The sequence below is a fragment of the Solanum stenotomum genome, chromosome 5 (assembly GCF_019186545.1).
Source record: "Solanum stenotomum isolate F172 chromosome 5, ASM1918654v1, whole genome shotgun sequence".
NCBI classification, from domain to species: Eukaryota; Viridiplantae; Streptophyta; class Magnoliopsida; order Solanales; family Solanaceae; genus Solanum; species Solanum stenotomum.
The window spans coordinates 13,549,692-13,570,154 of NC_064286.1; the positions used below are offsets into that span (position 1 = coordinate 13,549,692).

The following is a 20,463-nucleotide window of genomic DNA, read 5'->3' on the forward strand; positions in this document are numbered from 1 at the left end:
AAGTCTAATAATATTAATTACATGACTAAATATTAAAGAAAAACTACAATTAAGTTATGTAATTCAATTGTCAAAATCAATGTAAAACTAAAGAACACATATTCAATATTATTGTCATTCTTAGTGTTGAATTATTATTCTTTTGTTATCTTTAGCATTGATTTGATTTTGATTTGAGCTTTATTAGAGTTACTAATAATATCTATGGACCATAGCCTTTATTGGACCATTAGAAGTTCTAAGTCAAATTTGACATAATATGTTAGTAAAATATAAAAACTATGAAAAAACATAAGAAATATTTATAAATTATATAAAAATAAATACTTTTATGTATGAAATAAATTTAAAAATTATAAATATAATGTTGGGTTGATTTGATCTTGGCTTGATTTTTCAAGTTAAAATCAACTCAACCCAAGTATAGTCGAATTTGTTTTTCAATATCAAATCACTAGTCAATTTTTTTTTTCTCGATTTAACTCGATCTACAGTTTGGTGTAGTTTTTGGTTTGATTTTGTTCACCCCTTACCCTTACAAATGCTCACCCGAGCTCGTAGATGAAGATGTGTGAGAAAAATATCTCAATTGATAGAGATTCCAAGTTTTCTACTTTATTTTTATTTTTTTTAGAAAAAAACAAGCTTTCCTTCAAGCTTCAAGTATGGAGAAGTGAGATTCCATGACCTTCCATGGTGAAATAAAGTCAATTCACGGAGGAATTCACTTATCTTGACCTTGTGAGTGATGGAAAGGAGAGAATGTGAGAAAACAACTATTCTAAACACAATCCAAAAATTTCGTGCTTCGTATCCTCTGATGCATACATTGAGAAGTGTGTCATGATGACATCTACTATACACTACCAGTAGATAAGTCAAACCCCATAGTCCGGAACCAGGAGTAATGCGCTGTCACGCGTAAGAAAACACAAGGGGAATGGGGGACAATATCAATATAGAGGAAGGAGAGGTAAAAAATATAAACATAAAAATTTACCCAGAGACCTGACATTAATTGCTAGTCGAGCTTCCAATCAAAATAGGAGAACAAAAAATTATAAATACAAATATATATAGAACTATCTCCGAATGCAAAATAAAGACCAGTACTATCGAAGAGAGAGGGAGATCGAAAACTCTGAATGTCACGAGCTCACCCCAGTCTTTGAATCCCAAAAGCTGCTCTCACGAGTCCCAAATAAATGACAAAAACTTGTACTATGATTTGCAGAATGCAGAAGTGTAGTATGAGTACCAACAATAGGTACTCAGTAGGCATAGTCCGACTTAGTTCCAAACTTAAAGACAATATAAAGAGCACGTAAATAAGAAAAGCACAACACAAGTAACTAACGAAGGGGTATCACGTGATAATACAAGTAAACAAAGATGAAGAAATAGAATACACTAACTAAGAGACCGAAACAAGGGAACATACCTAGAGGCGCTAGTCTAACAACCTAATCACGACAAAGAATGCCAACTAAACAAGGATACCAATGGTAAACACCACTACTCCACATAATCACCTAAAAGGTCAATCAAACCTAACTGAATAAAAAACACCCAGATAGGAAAAATTAGAACTGATATATATAACTACTATAAAATGATCAACATAAGATACACAACCATATTATCGAACAAAAACCTAATCAAACCCCCATAATCCTGGAAGGTACACAACAACAAATATAACCCATCGACCCCGGCCATAAGACCGGTTGGTGCAAACAACAATCAATTATATTGGTGATCGAAAATGAATATGAATGCAACTTATGTGATAGAAACCAACTAAGCCATCAAAACCAAGTACCACACAACCAAGTATATATACCTACCTCCAGCCCATGACACCCAGGTAGGACTTATGCGAATATTATCTGTCATGACCCGAGCCTACACCCTGGACGTGGCCGGCACTCGAAGACCATTGCTGGTCCCCAAGCGAACCCTCATCCTGGCTGACTACAAGTGGAAAACTGATTCAAGCATACAAAGCTTAAAAACTGAAATAAAAGTTCATAAGACTTAAATACAAACTTTAAGTCCAAAGAAAACTATGTATAATAAAATATATACAACTCGCCATAAAAAGGCAACTTTAGTCTTTAAAACATTTAACAAAATAAATGAAGACTTCTAAAACTCTACTGTCTATCTATGAAGCCTCTAAATGACAATGATGGAAGTCTGGACAATACCCACGACCTCCTAACAACTGAAAGTAAATGGAATCCTCCGGAAGCAATGAGGCTCACCATAGCTAACTCGAACTCTCGGATGTATCAACGAAGCTCCTGTTGATGATCCTGAATACCTGTGTCTGCATCATGAAAAGATGCAGGCCAAATGGCTCAGTACGTGGAATGTACGAGCATGTAAGGGGAATTCTAAAACATAAACATAAGCTTGAAACTTGATAAAAAGGAAACATACTTGCCTCTTTTCAATCTTACTCAACTCAAGGAATACTCCAAACTACTCAAACTTACTCAACTCAGAAGTACTCAAGGATAAGATACTCAACTCAGAGATTAGATACTCAACTCAAGGATATGATATTCGACTCAAAGATATGATATTCGACTCTGGATACTCAACTCTGGATACTCAACTTTGAATACTCAACTAAATATGACTGAACTCATTTCAATATAAAGCAATTTAAAACAAGTGCAATATAAAGAAACAAACTGTTTAAAAACATGCTGTCAAATCTGTGTGTATGCAAGGATACAACATAACTCTGAAATGTATATAAAAATACAATAAACTGATGTATATAAAAATACAATAACTTCTGTGGGAGTTTCTCTAACCGACAACCATCACATAAGAGCTATAGTGATGATACAGCGATCTACCTCACGCTGCCAGCGCATCCTATACCCGGCCAAAGGTATAGGACCTGAACTGCCTAATGGATCCACTAGTCTATTTCGAAAAAGGTTCATCTAAAAAGTATGACCCTTTTCTACCCATGGTGGCTACATGGTTTATGGAGGCTGTGAGTTGTCTAAACTCTCCCCCATATCGGTGCTCAATACTACTCCCAAAAATATACTAGCTCTTATGTTTTAAAAACATACTTCTTTCTGCTGATTTGAGATAATTGCTCAAAAACTTAGCTCAAAGGCTATCTTGGAAATCTCAGTTTCCCTGCTTGCTTCATTTAGAAAGCTATTACTCTTTTCTGAAAACTAGCCCGAAGGCCCTTTGGAAATCTCAGTTTCCGTTCTTATTTAAATGTGAAAACATTTATAAACTCTTTGGGAATACTTAGTCCCCATATACTTTTGAAGAAAAAGACTTCAAACTTTACTCTTTACTCTTTACTGAACTCAAAACTTAAGTCTTAAAACAAAGTTAAAACGTTTGTAAAAGACTTCTTAAAATATGGTTCATACCGAATTATGGACATGAACTACTCAATGCAAGGTTTTCAATAACCATAGATAGAACTCAAATACTTGGAACTCAAGAACTTCAATGATATTACTAATTTCAAGAATGCTCAACTCAGAGGGTTCGTGCGGAATTATAAGCATGAACGACTCAACTCAAAGACTCAAAGATACTTCTCTTCTCAAGACTGCTCGACTTATAGGATTCATGCGGAATTATGGGCATGAACAATTCAACTCAAAGACTTTATGGGTAACATGTAATAGTCCCATGCTTAGAAATATAATCTCAAAGGGGATTAGGAACTCAATACTCAAGACTTAGAACTTGAAGATACTACTCCTCTCAAAGATACTCAACTTCTGGAGTTCATGCGGAATTTATGGGCATGAACGACTTGACTCGTAGGTCTACATAACATTATGAAACTCATGTATGTGACTCTTCTCATTCTCTGACTTACTTCCTCAAAACTTAGTTCAAATCGATAGTTGATCTCAAAGGATTCACAATTGAACTCAAAGGCTTCCTTGAACTCTACTCTTAACTCTCTCTTGAATTTGAATTATGAATTCAAGAGTTATGATTCATGATATGAAGGATCTCAATAACAATATAGCTATTCGATAATTAGGAATATAACTTTTAAAAGAAACGTGAATTCAAGAACTCAAAATCAACTTATCTCAAGAATACTCAAATCTAGGGAAAGTTTCCTAGATTACTCTTTTACTGATCTGAAAGTAGATGTAGGGTGTGAGGACGAACTAGTCCAACACTATGATAGCCTTACATACCTAGAAGAACAAGATTATTGAAGAATCTTGAAGAATCTTTAAGAATCTTGAAGAAGAACTTGATTAGAAGCCTTGAAACCCTAGCTTGAAGGTAAACAATCAAGAAGACCTTTCTTGAGATTCTCGAGTTAGTTTCTTAAAATCTCTATAGCCAAAAATTATGATTTTCATGAGTGAAGATGAAAATCTGATTGTTTTGAGCTTTTTATTAGTCAAGAAATTCGTTGATGGTTTTCTTGGAGGTAAAAAGACAAAAACCGATTATTTTCAATATTTTCCCGTCGGCTAATTCGTAACAGCACTGTATAGGTTACTAAAATAGTCATAACTTTTTACTCAGATATTGGATTGACGTGAAATTGGTGGGGTTGGAAAGTAGATTCAATTACCTTTAATTGGATAGGTTATGGCTCACGTAACTCTTAATATTCTAAGAGATATGGTCGTTTAAAGTTGACCTAAGCAGAATCTTACTTCAAAACTTAATAAACTTCAAGAACTCATCAAGAACTTAAATCCATAAATTTCAAGAACGAAATTACGCTGAATAAATCATGATTGGCGTGTGGGTGAAAGAACCCAACACTATGGAAGCTTACATACCTCTTAGGGATCAAATCCATGGCGAAAATCCGCTACAACACGCAAAAATCTCGACGAACGCTTGATCCTCTCCTCTTTTCTCCTCTTTCTCCTCTTTTCTCTTCTTGAACTCTCAACTAAAACCCTAGGTGTATTTTAGAATTATAAAACTGAACCTAATCAGATTAGACCCCTAAAATATTACTAAAAACGAATTAAATCTGTTTTGGTAAGGAAAAAACCAAACTACCCCTCTAAAACCCGGTTTTGACTTTCCTTAACTAGACATCCTAACTTCAAAAGGTCATAGCTCACTCATCCGACCTCGAAACTTATCAAACTCGGCGGCGTTGGAAAGATAATTCAAAGATGTTTCCTACGGTAACTGGTAGAACGCCTAAATCATCCTGAGCTAGGAGTTATGGTCGTTTGAAGTCAACCCAAAACTCATACTTAGCTTAACTTGTAAAATTTCAGATTTTGCTATTTCCAATTTAATTCTTTTTGGAACTGAAGGTGCTACATCTAGTGACCTTAACACTTAAGAAATTTTAATTCCTTGGTAAAATCTCACTCACTACGATGAATGGTTCGAGTCTTAGTTCAAAAAAATTTCTGGGGTGTTACATCATCATCTTGTTCAATGTGTCACATGACCGAAGGAAGCATAAGGGACTCGAGAAGTTTGTATACAATGTTTGATCCCGATTCAGGACTTCCAAAGCTATCCATCCCCGTACCAGATCTACTCCGTCATGGTAATAGAGGTAATAGTAGCCAAATCAATAGAGAAAAGTGGCACCGACACGCTAACTGATCAAGTAAAAGGTGAGCACATCCAGATGCCTCCAATGTCTCAAAAACTAATTTATCAAAGTGATCCAAGTGGTACAACTCCCGTCAAAACCAATTTTAAAAGAGTAAAAACGTAAAAACTACTTTTTCAAAAATAGTAGTAAATATCCAATGCATGAGCTGGGGTCATACCACAAAACACGTGAAATAGGTATCAAATGCAATGTATGCCATCACTAGTATTCAAACAATAGCAGCTTAACAACTAGATAAACACTACAAACTACCACGCTCCCAAAGCATAGAAAACTAACCTGAAGTCTAACTGGTCCTCGACAAAGGCCTCAATCCCAACAATCTACCAACATCCTCAACAATAACAACATAACAAGATCAGTAGTACCCACGAAACAAAGGAATCAATGAAGAATTCGATAGTCAAAGGGGGGTGGATAACTCAAATATCAACGTTTTACCCCAAACATACAACTCAAGCTCCCAACCGAGCACAACTAAAGCCAATCATGGCTATGACAAGCAACCAAAGTACGATCACTAACATAAGGTACAAATATCGTAACAACCACTATATGGAGAAACTGACAACTAAAAGGATCGCTAAAACACATGCTTAAACATCTAAGTCATAAGCTAAACTAAGGTCTCAAGTATCAATTCTAAGGAGGATGACTGCACTAACTATGCTATAAGCAAGTGTACTAGCCTAAACTAAGGATTTTACCACCTAGGACTAGCCAAAAGCTTATATGGGAATCAATAGAAAAGGAAATAAAGGATGGATTCCTAGAATCCGACATATATATCCTAATTCACATGCATTTTATACTAAACATTATCTAATGGAGCACAATCAAGAAAAGTAGACTGTAGCCTACCTTGAAGCCGATCATATGCGTTCTAAATTCATTGCACTGGAGCTTTCCTCTTCCAAAACACCTCTGATCACCACAACACTTTCATAGAAGTGATCACAACATCAATACAGACGTTTAGACACCAAAATTGATACAATTAGAGACGCACCCAAAATTGAGTTAAAAATAAAATTGTGGGACCCACACTAAAAATCCTAAAATTGACCTTGTAATTGGGTCCTAAACAACTTACTGAACTTGTGCCCAAAAATTGGAAAATTCAAGCTCAGTTTCACAACATGCATGAAAATGAAATAATATGCTATTTAAAGAAGCTCAGGCAGTCCTTCGGGATGGAAATGAACCTCGAAGATGCACTTCCCACACTCTCCTAATAACTCCACGATAAAGCCATGCCAAAACCTGACAATTAGCAACTAAAACACCCAATCAAGAGCTCCCAAGCTCGAGATATCCAACTTTAAATATGCCAATTGAAGCTAAATTAACGACTAGTCTTTAAAGTAAAGACCAATAAATTGACTTTTGCGAATGCAAACATCTGGTAACGATCATGTTGGTCAACCCTGGGTCCACTACTAAAAAAAGGTAAAAAAACCACGGACGAAAAAATGACGGATTGCGTTGCTTTAAAAAAGCGACAGCAAATGCAACACTATCCGTCACTTTTTTTATTTTTTAAAACTTTTTAGATTTTTTTTTATAAAAGCAACGAACAGGGCCTCTTCGTCCGTCGCTTTTTTTTTTGAAAAAACAACGAACAAGACCTCTTTGTCCGTCCCTTTTTTTAAAATAAAAATTACGCTAAAATTATTTATAAATAATTTATATTCATATTTAATTAAAGCGACAGACTGTATTGCTATTATTTTAAAAAATAATTTTCAGAAAACAACGGTGTCCATCGTTTTTAATGTCAATTATTGTCAAAATCGAGCTTAAAATTAAATATCCCAATTAAAGTTTTAATTGACCCAACTCAAGACCCATCAAACAACCTATTTACGCTGCCCATTTTACCCCTTCTAATCATAATCATCCATCTCATCCAATCCAAGGGTTTAGATCACATCTTCTTCTCTTTTCATTTTTTATTAACCAAAACCCTAAAATCATATCCAATTTTGTCTTCTCTCCTTCAATCACCGCCACTGCTCCTCTCCATCTCTCCATCGGATCCGGTCACCCTCGAAAGTAAACCACCATTTCTTCCTTCTCCTACCTTAAATCTTGCGAGAACCTCCTCTACTGACTTTTGTCTCGGTCCCATCGACTCCAACGACGAGCCACCGCGACCAAACTCCCACTTGTTTTCCTCGCCTCTCGTCTCCTTCATTTTCATCAGTCTTAAGTTATTTACTTTAAATTAGATTGTATAATTTTTAAATTAAATAAGTTTGTGTTGCTTTAATTTGTATGGATCTGAATTTTTTATGTTTGTTATTATGAACATTTGGTCAATTATGTGTGTATTTTTACTGTCATTCTTTTATGGATGTTTTTACTATCTTTCTTTGTCATAAGATTGATGATTTATGTGTGTATACATGATTTTGTATGTGGAATAAAGGATTATTAATTAATTATATTCATATTCTCTGTTTGTATAAAAATGAAAATGCAGAAAAGCGACGAATTGTTCGTTGCTTTTTTGAACTTTTTTTTAAATATTTTTTTCCAGAAAAGTGACTGCGTCCGTCGCATTATTTTTTTAAAAAGTTAAAATTTCAAAATTACAATGTTGTCCGTCACTTAAGAAAAAATAAAAAGAAAAAGACCTTGTCCGTCGCTTTTGAGCGACGCAGTCCATCGCTTTTTGAAAAGCGTTGAGCATAAAAGTAACGAAAGCGACTGTGTCGCTTTTCTGTCGATTTTGACCAAAAAAACGATGCAGTCCGTCGCTTTTGGCCGTTGTTTTTTGACAACTTTTTAGTAGTGGTCTTCTTTGCGAATGTGGAAAGCCAGTAGTGAACGCGAAAGATTCGACCCACCACTCTCCGCAATTACAGAGCTGGGTTTGCGAACATGATAACCAGGAAATTTAGTCTCCGTGAATGTGTCACCTGGCTCGTGAATGCGAAGGCTAAAACCATAGGCATTCATGAATGCGACGCTAGGCGCGAAAACACCTAGAACAAATGAGTCTGCGCGCACCAAAAAGTGTTGCACCATTTGACACTTGAAATGTGCAAAATGTCTCGATAGAGACTCGGGATTCATTCAAAACCCCATGCACACAAATGAAATATGATACTCCACCAAATTTGGCATTCCGGACTCAACAGAGATGTGGACACTTCCAACTGAGGTTGTTTTGACGAAAAGTGAGTCCCACACTCGAACTTAATTTTAATCCAAATTCTACAAGGGGGCTTGGAATGAGCCTAAAAGTCTCAGGATCTGCATCAAAGGTCCTTCTCGGCCAAATTTGACATTTCAACAAATATTGCACAATTTCTCTTTTTTTTTGTGCATTTTCTTAAAGGTCTTTTTGTACAATTTATCTATTTTGTTCCAGATGGAACTATGAAGCTGTGAATTTCTCTATTCTTGAAGGTGTTTTTGCACAATTTCTCTATTTTGTGCAATTTGCCTAAAAACCTTTTCTTACAACCCCCAAATATTCATGGACCATCACACACTGATACTATTCTAGGCCTTAAAGTTTACCAGATGACTAACATCAGACGCTTGTTATTCATCACTCATAGAAAACATAATGTCCATGACTATACTTTGGAACATGTTCAATCACCATATTTCATTCTTCAAAACTTTTGTTCAATTATTCATGCTAAGGAATCTACTGCAATACTAAATTCCACCTACTGTATCAAAATCTACCTAACTCATCCCAACAATAAGCCATATAGGAATCAATTAGGTACCAATAATCATAATTTAATTCATTGCAAACATAATGGCAACACAAATCTACCAAAATAAGCAATTATTTAAGACTTAAACGAACCCACCAAATCAATATCAAGAAATAGCTATAGAAATTTGAAATTAGCACGTAGTATCTTCTCAATATTATCATGAAAACTATTTAGAATTACTCAATCAACGAAACAATCGATATCATACTAAAATCAAACTATGCTATAACTTTCAAAGCTTGAAGCTTCGCAAAATTCACAACAAAAATTTTTGAAATAAGCATAATGATAAAGTTAGGTAATCGGGTTTTCATGAAATAAAGAAGAAAATTTACTACTTTTAATGCTTTTTGTACCTTGGGGAAATTTTGTGTTTGTGGAAAGTGGAAAGGCAGAAGCGTCGGCTAGTCAGTCAAGGACTACTTGGGGAGAGAAAAATGAAGAGATTTTTTCTTTTTCTTTTTTTTCGGGGGGGGGGGGGNGGGGAGGAGGGGTTAAAAAGTGGGCTCTACTTGGGGCCCTTTTTCTATCACCGAGGTACCTCAGACGACAAGGCTAGGCGTGTTACCTAAGCCCTTACGTGGTGAGGTGTCTTGGACGTGCCCCATTCAAATTTGTTTTTCATGTTTTAGTCTCTCCATTTTGTTTTGGCAATATGTTAGACCTCTGTACCTGCACATAGTAACAACAAACCCAGTTAAAGTGGGTTTCCTCCCACCAAGATCCATATTTAAGGTCATGGCATGCCATATTTATATTTTTCTTTTTCTTTCACTACACACTACAAATCACGAATTCTCTTGAAAAATGCTTGATTTAATGTTGTGGCATGATGTACTCCACTTTAAGAACAAGGATCATCATAGTGGTTTGAACTATGTGGTTCTTCATAGAATTGGTAATATTTAAATCTCTTCATCCACCTTTTTACTCCCTCTACTAGCAATCTAACCTTGGAATTCCATTCTTTTTTATGCCTAACTACACTATTTAATAAATTAATGATTGAAACAAACATGTAATTCCTAACTTCTTCTCCCTATGGACTGTTTCACTAGGTCTTGAGCAAGACAAAATGTCTGAAGTTATACCATATCATTAATCCAAATCTATGGAGGGATCAACAAATTTTTAATTTGTTCCTACACCCCCTACAAGAGCGCACATTCTAACTGTCTGAAGTACATAATGTTGCTACTGTTACTTAATTTCCTTTTAGCAAGAACCATTTATATAAGAACATATTTACTAGCATATGACATGCCCTAATAGAGTACAATATAATTGTATCGTCAGGTGCAATTCTTTTGCCATCCCTGTAAGGGAATGTATGAACATTCACAACTTCATAATTCCATCTGAAATTTTGTGCAGTCCTAAATTGTGCACAAATTCCCATGAAATTATTCAGATGTTGGATAGGATTGTTCTCTTTGGCGTCCCAACATAATACTTTGGCCTGAAAGGCTTTGTCCAATGAATCTTTTTACGATAAATCAGAAGTAAAATATGTCATTGTGATAGATGATGATTTTACATAGATGGATGATTACCTTAATGGTTTGTAAGCGTTGAGCACTTTCACTTTGCCATATGATCTCTTAGTAAGCAATTGAGATGCCACATCAATCAGAACTTTCAAATCAGGCTCAAAATCAAGGATTATAAAATCGCTTGTTATTCATTCAATCTTCTCTTGTTGGCCTTGGATACTGGGGAATGCCTTGCAATATATCAACCAGAGGAGTATTAATACTTTTACCTGCTTTAATAGATTGAAGAACTTTGAGAATATTACCTCCCCTTTCTGCTTGTTCAACTTCTATGGGAATTATTTAATGAGGAGATCTTACAGCTACTGGTGTAGAACGCTTCACAATTTTTTCTTATGAAACCTTAACGCTATTCTTGTTAACCATTGTATCAACCACTACCTGCACTTGAATATTTTCACCCAAATCCTTACCACTTGTAATCATAACTGAATTAGCATGTTTCAAACTGGGATCCATATCACCAGGTAGACCTCCAAGAGGTCTCATATATTTTGTTCTCTGACCCATCTATCTTTCTAAAATATGGATTGCTACTTCATGGTTATTTTTGCAGTGTCTTCCTACTTTTGTTGCCCATTTACCAATTTGTTCAGCACCTCTTTGATATCATTTAGCTAGATCTGAACTAAATTGCTCAGACTATGCTGATAGCCTTGTTGATGACCCTATGGTCTATATATATATATATATATATATATATATATTGATTTTTTTTCTCTAGTTTACACCTCAAGAGAAATTTGAGTGTTTCCTTTAATTAATGTTATAAGCATTCCCAAAATTCTGATGTCCTATGCCTCGTATCTGCCTTACCCATTAAATGTATAGAATATGGATGTATTTGTTGAATGATCACCCCTATAGACCTCACATAACAAGTGAGCTTTATGAATCTAGTAAACTTAAGCTTGCTCATGCGCCTGCTCCATGAGAAATTTGTTCAGCTAACTGAAGTTGTTGTTCATAGTTGTGATTTGTGCATGTATATGTACTAGTTATCCTATCAACCTCAATCATACCAACTTCTTTCTTTATATGACTCACTATTCCACTCTGTATTACTAATTGCTAATCTAATCAATAGGAGCACTAACTTGGTCTATGTTTTCTATAGTGCCGCCTATCCTCTTGCAACTGAATCCAAAAATAGTTTAGAATAAATATCGATAAATGTTCTAGGACCTCCTACGTCTGGTGATGATAGGGAACAACCAACAATAACATTTCAAATCTCTTGGGGAAGGCCTTTACCTTCCTTTTGCTAAAATTCGAGTATCTCATTTCTCAACTTAGTTGTCTTCCTCAATTGAAAGAACCCTGCAATAAAATGCTTCAGCTCATGAAATGATAGAGTTGGGAGGTTTATCTTAAAGATGCCTCTTAGCTTCCCCTAATAGTGAGAATGGAAAGGGAAAAGTCTAATATTGTCCTATGAGATGCCCCGTGTGATGTACGTATCTATGAAATTTTGGAGATGCACTTGTGGATCCTCATGTGGTAAACTTCCTTCTTGAGTGCAAGATTTGCACCATATTTTGCTTTAACTCATTTCTTCTAGTAATGGTAGATTTCATGATACTAGACTTGATGTTTCTTACGAGTGGAATTTCCTCTTCGAGCATTTTTACTAGGGCTAGTGGTTGGTCTGCCATTTCAGTCGATGGTTGGTTGTGTTATTCTTGCAACAAGGCCTGATACCTTAACCTCTAATAAAGAAACCTTTTTGGTTGGAATAAAGTTAGGTTTACCTCATCTTTCGTAAGGTTAGCCTTGTCTTTATAGTATAGCATAAACCTGTCACCTGCAATGACAATAATTAAGATCAAATTGTTAACACTTGTAAAATAAAAATAACAAAAAAAATGTCAAACTCGTCAATACTTAAGTATCCAACAATGATGCAAAACAATTGTTGTCTCTCAACACACATGCAAGTGTATGTGGTCGTAAAGTAATTAAGTAATTGCAACTACTCGAATGTCGAATCCCATAGGGACTTAGCACTGACAAGACCTTGATTTAGTATATTATAATTACAATAACAATTATTGTCCAACTCTAGAGAGTAAGTTTGTTGTATAACGATAGTAATTACTATCCTAAAGAAAGAATAATGAAGTGAGTAGATTGTGGAAGTTGTTCACAGAGAGATCTCCTAGGGCTATGATGCGTGTCTAATTCCATCATATTTACATATAGTTGTTAAAATAATTTAAGATATATAATAATAATTGATTCACAAGATTTCTATTATGCTCATGGTCTATCGAGCCTCTAATCGTCTATCCAAATTATCCTCATACTATATCGTTGAGTTGGGATAATCAACTATTCAAAATGAATTTACATATTTTACTATATTTTTGTCAAGGAAGGAAAACTAAGCATGTCTCTATCCTAGCCATAACACATTCTACTCTCCTTAACCCACATTCTACTCTTATTTTTCCTCTATCGAGTTCAACGAGCAATTATTTGCTTATCATATTGGTCGTGACACAGTATAATAGTAAGAATAAGATTAAGACAACAAAATGTAACTGTAGAATCCACATTAAAACTCTGTATATAAAATATTTTTTATATGCTATTACCATAACCCTGAGTGGAAGAATTTTAGCCACTCATAATCTGATTACAAAATTTATACTTCATGTAGCAATAAGAAATAAAGTTAAGAGGGAAAAAGGCAAGCCTAAGAGAATTGCGACTTTATTCTTGATGTTTGCTTCTACAATCTTCGTCCTCCTCTAAAAATGACCAAGGATGAGTATTTATAATATTTTAAAACACCTAGAAGATCTATCCAAGTCACACTGGGAAAAGGGAAATTTCACCCGTCTTTGGAACCTGTTGGTGTGAGGTTGTGACCCTTTCTCTAGCCCTCGCATCACGTGATCTTCTTTCACGCCCTAAAGAACCTCATGTAGTGTATGAAACATTGAGGGGGGGGGGTGAAATTTGACCCCCCTTCGCATTGGGAGCCATGTCACGAGACCCGAAGTTTTGCCTTGGGCTTGGCTTGGCAAAATCTTTTTATTTCCTTCCATAATTTTATCCTTTTAACCTACACATAGAACATCTTTAATAAGTGCGAAAACATGAAAATTGTTATAAACCATAGTATTAAACCTAGATTATCCTCAAAATAAGGTATAAACATACGAAAGCATGACTAAAAAGAGTAAATATGCCCCACATCACAAACTTAACGAATAACTTTACCCTTCCTTAAGAGTCCTCCCTATATAATAAAATATGAGTTTTACACTACCAAACAAAGATAAAACGACTCATAGTGACATATAAAAGAAATGAGTTATAAGTCAATAAAATGTCAAACTCGTGTCATAGAGTCAAAATGAAAAAATTCTTTCAATTTTTTTTACAAAAATCCCAAGTGTTCCAAATCTAAAATTACCAGTCAAGACGACCTTAAAATTGTCAATTAACAATGTATTGTACTAGAGCTAAAAGTCCCCCAACATTCTCAATCAGATCACACGTTAAAGCGACTAAATTAGGTGTGTAATCAAATGTAAGTGCCAAAACAAAGATTAAAGTTGAATCGAAAACAAAATCCCTCTAAGAATCCCCAAATCCAAGCTTTACAACTCCCACAAATATATTTTGTGGATTTGAAATTCGTCTATTTGAGAAATGTTTTAAAAATGTAGGCTTCATGTGTCAAAGGCTAAGTTGATGCTAAGCGTCTCCATAGCCTCCATATTTATTGCATTTTTAATATAAAAAACCACCCTAAAACCACCTAAACCCCTTGAGGTACAAACCAAACACATTTTCAATTCAAACTCACCTTATGAACCTATTAGTACTCTTAAATCGCCAATCTTAGGTCATCTAATCATATATTTTACCAATGTCAACTTTTATTCTTTGAAATACTAAATTTGGCTCAAGCATTTTTTTGAATTATTCTCTAGCCCCCTGGGACTGTCAAAATCAATCAACTAAGTTGAAATCATCATACAAACCTATATGACTTTCAATCCCCAATTCCAAGCATGTTAACTCCTAATATTGACTTTAATCAACTCTTAAGTTTTAAGCTTTTAATTTTGCTTTTTTCTCTGAAATATACTCGAGTCCTTGAAAATGGGGCTTGTTTCGCATATCCTATCTAGGCATAAACCATATATTGAGGCTATAAAAATTTCACTTAGGAGAAAATAATTTTTATACTCATAACAACCATATATGTCATTACACCAAATAATGTTTGGAAAATAAGTTGTTGACCAGCACTTGGGGAGGTTTTCGTCACATATGTCGTCTTCCTCACCGTATTGGATACCGACGTCTGTATCATCGTAGGGGCACTACCCATTTCTGAAATCCAGTAACTCAAATACACAATCTCAGGAGTGAAAAACTAAGTTTCACCATCCTTTGACTTATGATATATTGGATTCAGAGTTGGCGCTGAAACATCTTGCCTTTTCTAGTATGGCATAGTTGTTTGTGAACGTTAGCAGTTCATGCTTTATGTGGTCAACAAATTTGGTTTCTTGATAAATTCGAGACAAATATTCTCAACTATATAAAATGTAATTGCATTGACATTTGATACTTTTTCTTTGTGCTTTGGGTGTATCTTCTTACTGATAAATCATAAAATGTGAAGTTATAAATTTCTGGTCAAACAAAAATTGGTCACGAAAGTAATTATTATTTACTTTTTGAAAATCTCCTTATAATATGTTGTCGCCCCCTCCACCACCACCCCCTTTTGTTTTTAAATTACCCACATTCACTGAGTTCGTATGCTTTCCTAAAATGGGAGGGTGTCAAAATGTACAAATAATTTACTATTGTGATATTAGATGAAATATATATTTACTTTTTAATGCAAATAACTAAATGAAGTTTTTCTTCCACACTGCAGTTGAGCGAGGCCTCATAGAGCTCAAGAAATTGGGAATTGAAACCCAATTATGGCAAGAAACTCGCCGGTCAATAGATCCAGAAAATACCAAAAAAATGCAAAAGGAAAATGATTTTTGACAATGAGTTGCTTCTCACTTACCAATTAGTAACTTTTTCCTCATCCTGTTTTGGCATGTCTCAGTTCAATTATTTATTTATTATTATTGCTTTTTAAAAACTTTTGTTACAAAGTTTTTATTCATGTAATCATAGAAATACTATAAGTGCGGATTGAAAGTTTTTGTTACACAATGCACAATATTGTATAATATACTAATGTGAATGTTCATGCAAATATGAAATTATTTTAAGTGAAAAAGTTAAATAGAAATATGTAGACAAATTACTATTATATGGTGATATGTCCAAATTATGCCTCCTTAAAATAATATAACTCGATTGTTGTCAAATATAAAACCAAATTAGGTTGGGTTGAACCAATAGGGAATAAGGTGAGAACTAAGTCGTATATGATCATTATTTACTATTCGTTTTTTATTTTCGAAGGAAATAACAAAGTTTGTGAGAGTTCGAATGATTTTTAGTATCAATTTGTAACTTGTAACTTTCAAAAATATTACTTAAACGGAGAATTTATAGAGAGAAAAACCATGATTGTGTTCACTAAAAGTGTTTGCCTTAATTCAGGTTAATATATAATTTCATTTTGTAATGCTAGTATACTAGTTTATCAAACCCATGCTACATTTAACTATTTCTCAACCAAATTAGATGCATGTCACTTTTACTCTGGACTAAAAGTGTTTATCTCAAATCAATGACATTTACTTTGAATTGGTTAATCTTACTACATCATAAACCATTAGACAATTTTTGAATCTCGAATCCACGTTATTAACTCTTTTTCCAGGTTTTACATTTTTGTACTCAAACAAGTAAAATCTAGGAAAGATTCTAATATTTATAACCATTAGAAATTAGTTCGAAAGAGTTAATAATGTATACAATCACAATACAAAGTTTATTCCATAAAAAACCTTGTTTAGGTCATGTACTCATGGATAGACTCTTGGTTGTGCAGTTTTGCCACTCATGATAATTGAAACAAATAATGTAATTTCATTTATTAAATAAGAATTTACTTACAAAATTAGAGTAACCACACAAATTTTGATTTTTAAAAACCAATGAAAATTCTAGAAGAGAACTCATTCAAGCATATTGTGTTATTCACTAAACGCAAGATAATAAAATAAACATAACAATACTATTTATAATTTTAAGAAAATTTGAAATTAAAAATAATAAAGCTGACCCGTTGAAGTGCATCTGACACTTCGCCTGACGACCCATCACTTGTGCCTTCGTGCCCTACTAGAAATTGTGTAGGAAAAGCCTATGTGGTGGTTTGCCTGACGGTCCATTGCTGGTGTGACGGCCCGTCAGTTGGACCACTAGAATCTACTTTTTCACAATGGTTTTGTTTGCCTCTCACGCTTGCCCTGACGGCTCGTCGGAGGTGTGACATTCTATCATCCTGCCATCTGGGCTCTCTTTTGTCAGATATAACTTCTTTTTGCTTCTTGTCCCATTTTGACTGATTTTCTCTCTAACACCATAGAAAAATCATTAAAATGCACCATCATTTTTTAAGAACCAGCATTTATTTATATTAAAAAACATAAAATATTGTAATAACCCTCCAGGTCATTTATCTTTTATAACTTATTTTTATCATTTAGAGCATTCTTATAGAGATCTCAAGTCATTCATGACTTGCTGAGGATGATAGTTCGGTCACCTGGTCGTTCGTTTGGTTTTTGTATAAGTTTTTGTGTTTTGAAGCTTTTGATACTTGAAGGGTTGGCGTTGGTCAAGAGTTTAGAAAGACTACCTCAGAATACAATTCTAATGGTTCCCTTAGCTCTGGAACGCCGATTCTGGTTTGGAAGGACCTTTAGTGCGGATCCTGAGGCTTCCCGAATCATCCCAAGCCCTTTTGTGAAAGTTTTCTTAAAATGGAGTTTGGGTGTGAGACCCACTTTTCATTGAGACAAGCTCGTTTGGAAGTTTGACATCTCTATTGAGTCCAGAATGCTGAAATATGTGAGGTAACATATCTCGTTTGCGTGCACTGGGTTCTGAATGAATCCCGAGCACCCTATCGAAGATTTCAAGTTGGGAGAAACTATATGTTGTGCATTAGGTGGTGCAGCCTCATATTACTCTTCCCATTCGCTAGAACCTAGACATGTTTGTGGTGACTAGTGGTACTGGTTTCCGCGTTCACAGAGACCTAACATGCTGGTCAGCGCATTTGCGGGCCTTGTGCTACGATCATGTAGGCCTAGGGGCCCAATCCTTTGTGATCGCATGTTAAAAATCATGTTCACAATGGGTTAGATTAGGGTCGACCTTTGGCAATCACAAATTGGGTCCCGCATTCACGCATGTCATTTATTTGGTCTTTTAACTAAGGCTAGAGATGCGAACTAGCCTATTCTTGAAATTTCAAAATGAATTTTCTTGAGCTATACACCTTCGATTAAGGTGATGCAAGTTGTTTTTGTCTTTTCAAAAAGTGTGTGGCTTCCTATTGGAGTGTCTGAGGGAGTGCATGGAGCATTGAATTGAGGTAATTTTCATCCTGAAGGGACTACCCAATCCCCATTAATGGTGTTTTTGATTCATTTCTTGCATGATTTTTTTTTAGCTGGTTTCAGAGCTTGAATTTTGTTCCATTTTTGGACACAAGTTCAATAGTCTATTTAGGACCATTTAGCAGAGTCAATTACAGGACTCCATAAATGGGTCCCACAATTCTATTTTGACTCAATTTTGGGTATGCCTCTAATTGCTACAATTTTAATGTCTGGACGTCTTTATTGATGTTGCGATTATTTTTTTGATAAAGTAGCAGCGATCATAGGCCATTTGAAAAGGCAAAGCTCTAGAATCGTGATTAGAGAGTGTGCACGGTCAACTATTAAGGTAGGCTATGACTTACGATTTTATATGAGCTCCTGTCTGTAAATTCATGTTGATTAGCGAGCGCTGGGATGGGTTTCTAGATTGTTTCATGTTTAATTTTAGAATTCATGTTTTAGGAAAAATAAATTTAGTTTCAAGTAAATTGAGCAAACCTATCCCATTGTAATGATTCTTTCTTGCCTTGTATTATCTCTTAGGTTAATCATATTGTTATTAGTAGTTAGTTATTTCCCTTAGCCTAGACGTAAGCTAGTGATGCTTTAGACTCGCGTATTAGAGCCAAAAGGCTTAGAAATTATCTGACGGCTTCAGATGACTTAGCTACATGTAGACTGATATAACAGATTAGGTCTGATAGTGTGAACCTTAGTCAGGCGCTAACTCATCTCCAGTGACCTTTAATCGATAAATCCCATGTTCTTACATTAGTCCTGTAGTTTTGGTTGTGATTTTGGGATCCGTTTGTTAATTCGGATTCAAATTTGGTTCGAGTTTGGAAGTGATTTGATGATATATTTGGGTGGACATCTATCCATGGTGGCCCTTTGATGGTGATACTTTGATATTGGATTCTTTCGCGACTGCTCGATGAGTCGTGGATTTGAGGTTCGGGCATATTATTCCTTTAGTCACAGATTCAGGGCTTGGGCACATGATCTTCACCCATAATCCAAATTTGGGCTCATTACTTTCGATTAAGTTGATTCATATCGGCATGGTTCTATTAAGTTTTTTGGGTGTCTTATCTGCAGTTCGATGTTCGGGCTATGCATCCCTCAAGTTTCTAGATTCACTGGTTCTCATACTTAATAGTTGTAGCTCTTCTGTGTACTCGTTGGTCTTATGGGGGTGCATTTATGTTATTTAATAAAACATGTGCATAAGTGTACCTTCTGTCTTATAGGGGTTCACTTAGGTTATAACTAGTTACTTACTTTTTTTCCGTTCATTCCTAGATTCATGTGCAGTCCAATTAGATTATTGTTATCATTCCACTCTTTTTACCTCTAGTTAGTGTGATTTCTCGCTTTTAATTATTTTTTTTACTTTCTAAGCTCATTTAGATTATGATGCATACTAGGTACCTATTGTTTTGGTACTCATACTACACTTTGTATGTGTTTTTGTGTTGCAGGTCCGAGCACCAGTCACCAACGCTGATATCAAGCCAGTTGCAGGAGAATCCAGTGGCAAGGGTGAGATTTTGGTACCCAACCCGTCTCTTTCTATTGTAGTTTTCTTAATAGTTTTTGGTTTTTGAGACAAGTCTATATACTTTGGTCGACTTTTGAGACTTGTTCTCTTTTGTAGCAACTCTATACATGGACTACCAGATTTTGGGTGTGTATCTCCGTCACGACCCGATTTATCAAGTCATGATGGCACCTACTATAACCCACCAGCAGGTAAGCCAACCCGTAACCCGGAACAACAAGTAATGGGTCTGAGGGTAGAAATTAAACAAGAGTAGGAAAATAACAATATAAACAAATAAAGATCCCTCCCAGAACCTGGAAGTCACCAGTACAGAGCTACTACAAAATGAGTACAAGTCCCAAAACTGGACAACAGAGACTGGACTGTCTCGAAAGGAAGAAGACAAGTCTATATATACAGATGGAGACTGAAATAGTACAAAACG

At 35.1% G+C, this 20,463-nt stretch overlaps 1 protein-coding gene across 1 annotated transcript in view; it reads left to right on the forward strand.

Annotated features, from left to right (window-relative positions):
- The window catches only part of LOC125865852 (coiled-coil domain-containing protein SCD2-like), a 45,497-nt gene extending 29,420 nt beyond the window's left edge, over positions 1-16,077 (forward strand). Inside the window, exon 17 of the mRNA XM_049546112.1 lies at positions 15,829-16,077. Within this exon, the coding sequence (XP_049402069.1) occupies positions 15,829-15,947 (119 nt within the window). The 3' untranslated portion in view covers positions 15,948-16,077. The remainder of the gene's footprint in view (positions 1-15,828) is intronic.
- Positions 16,078-20,463: the final 4,386 nt, after the last annotated feature.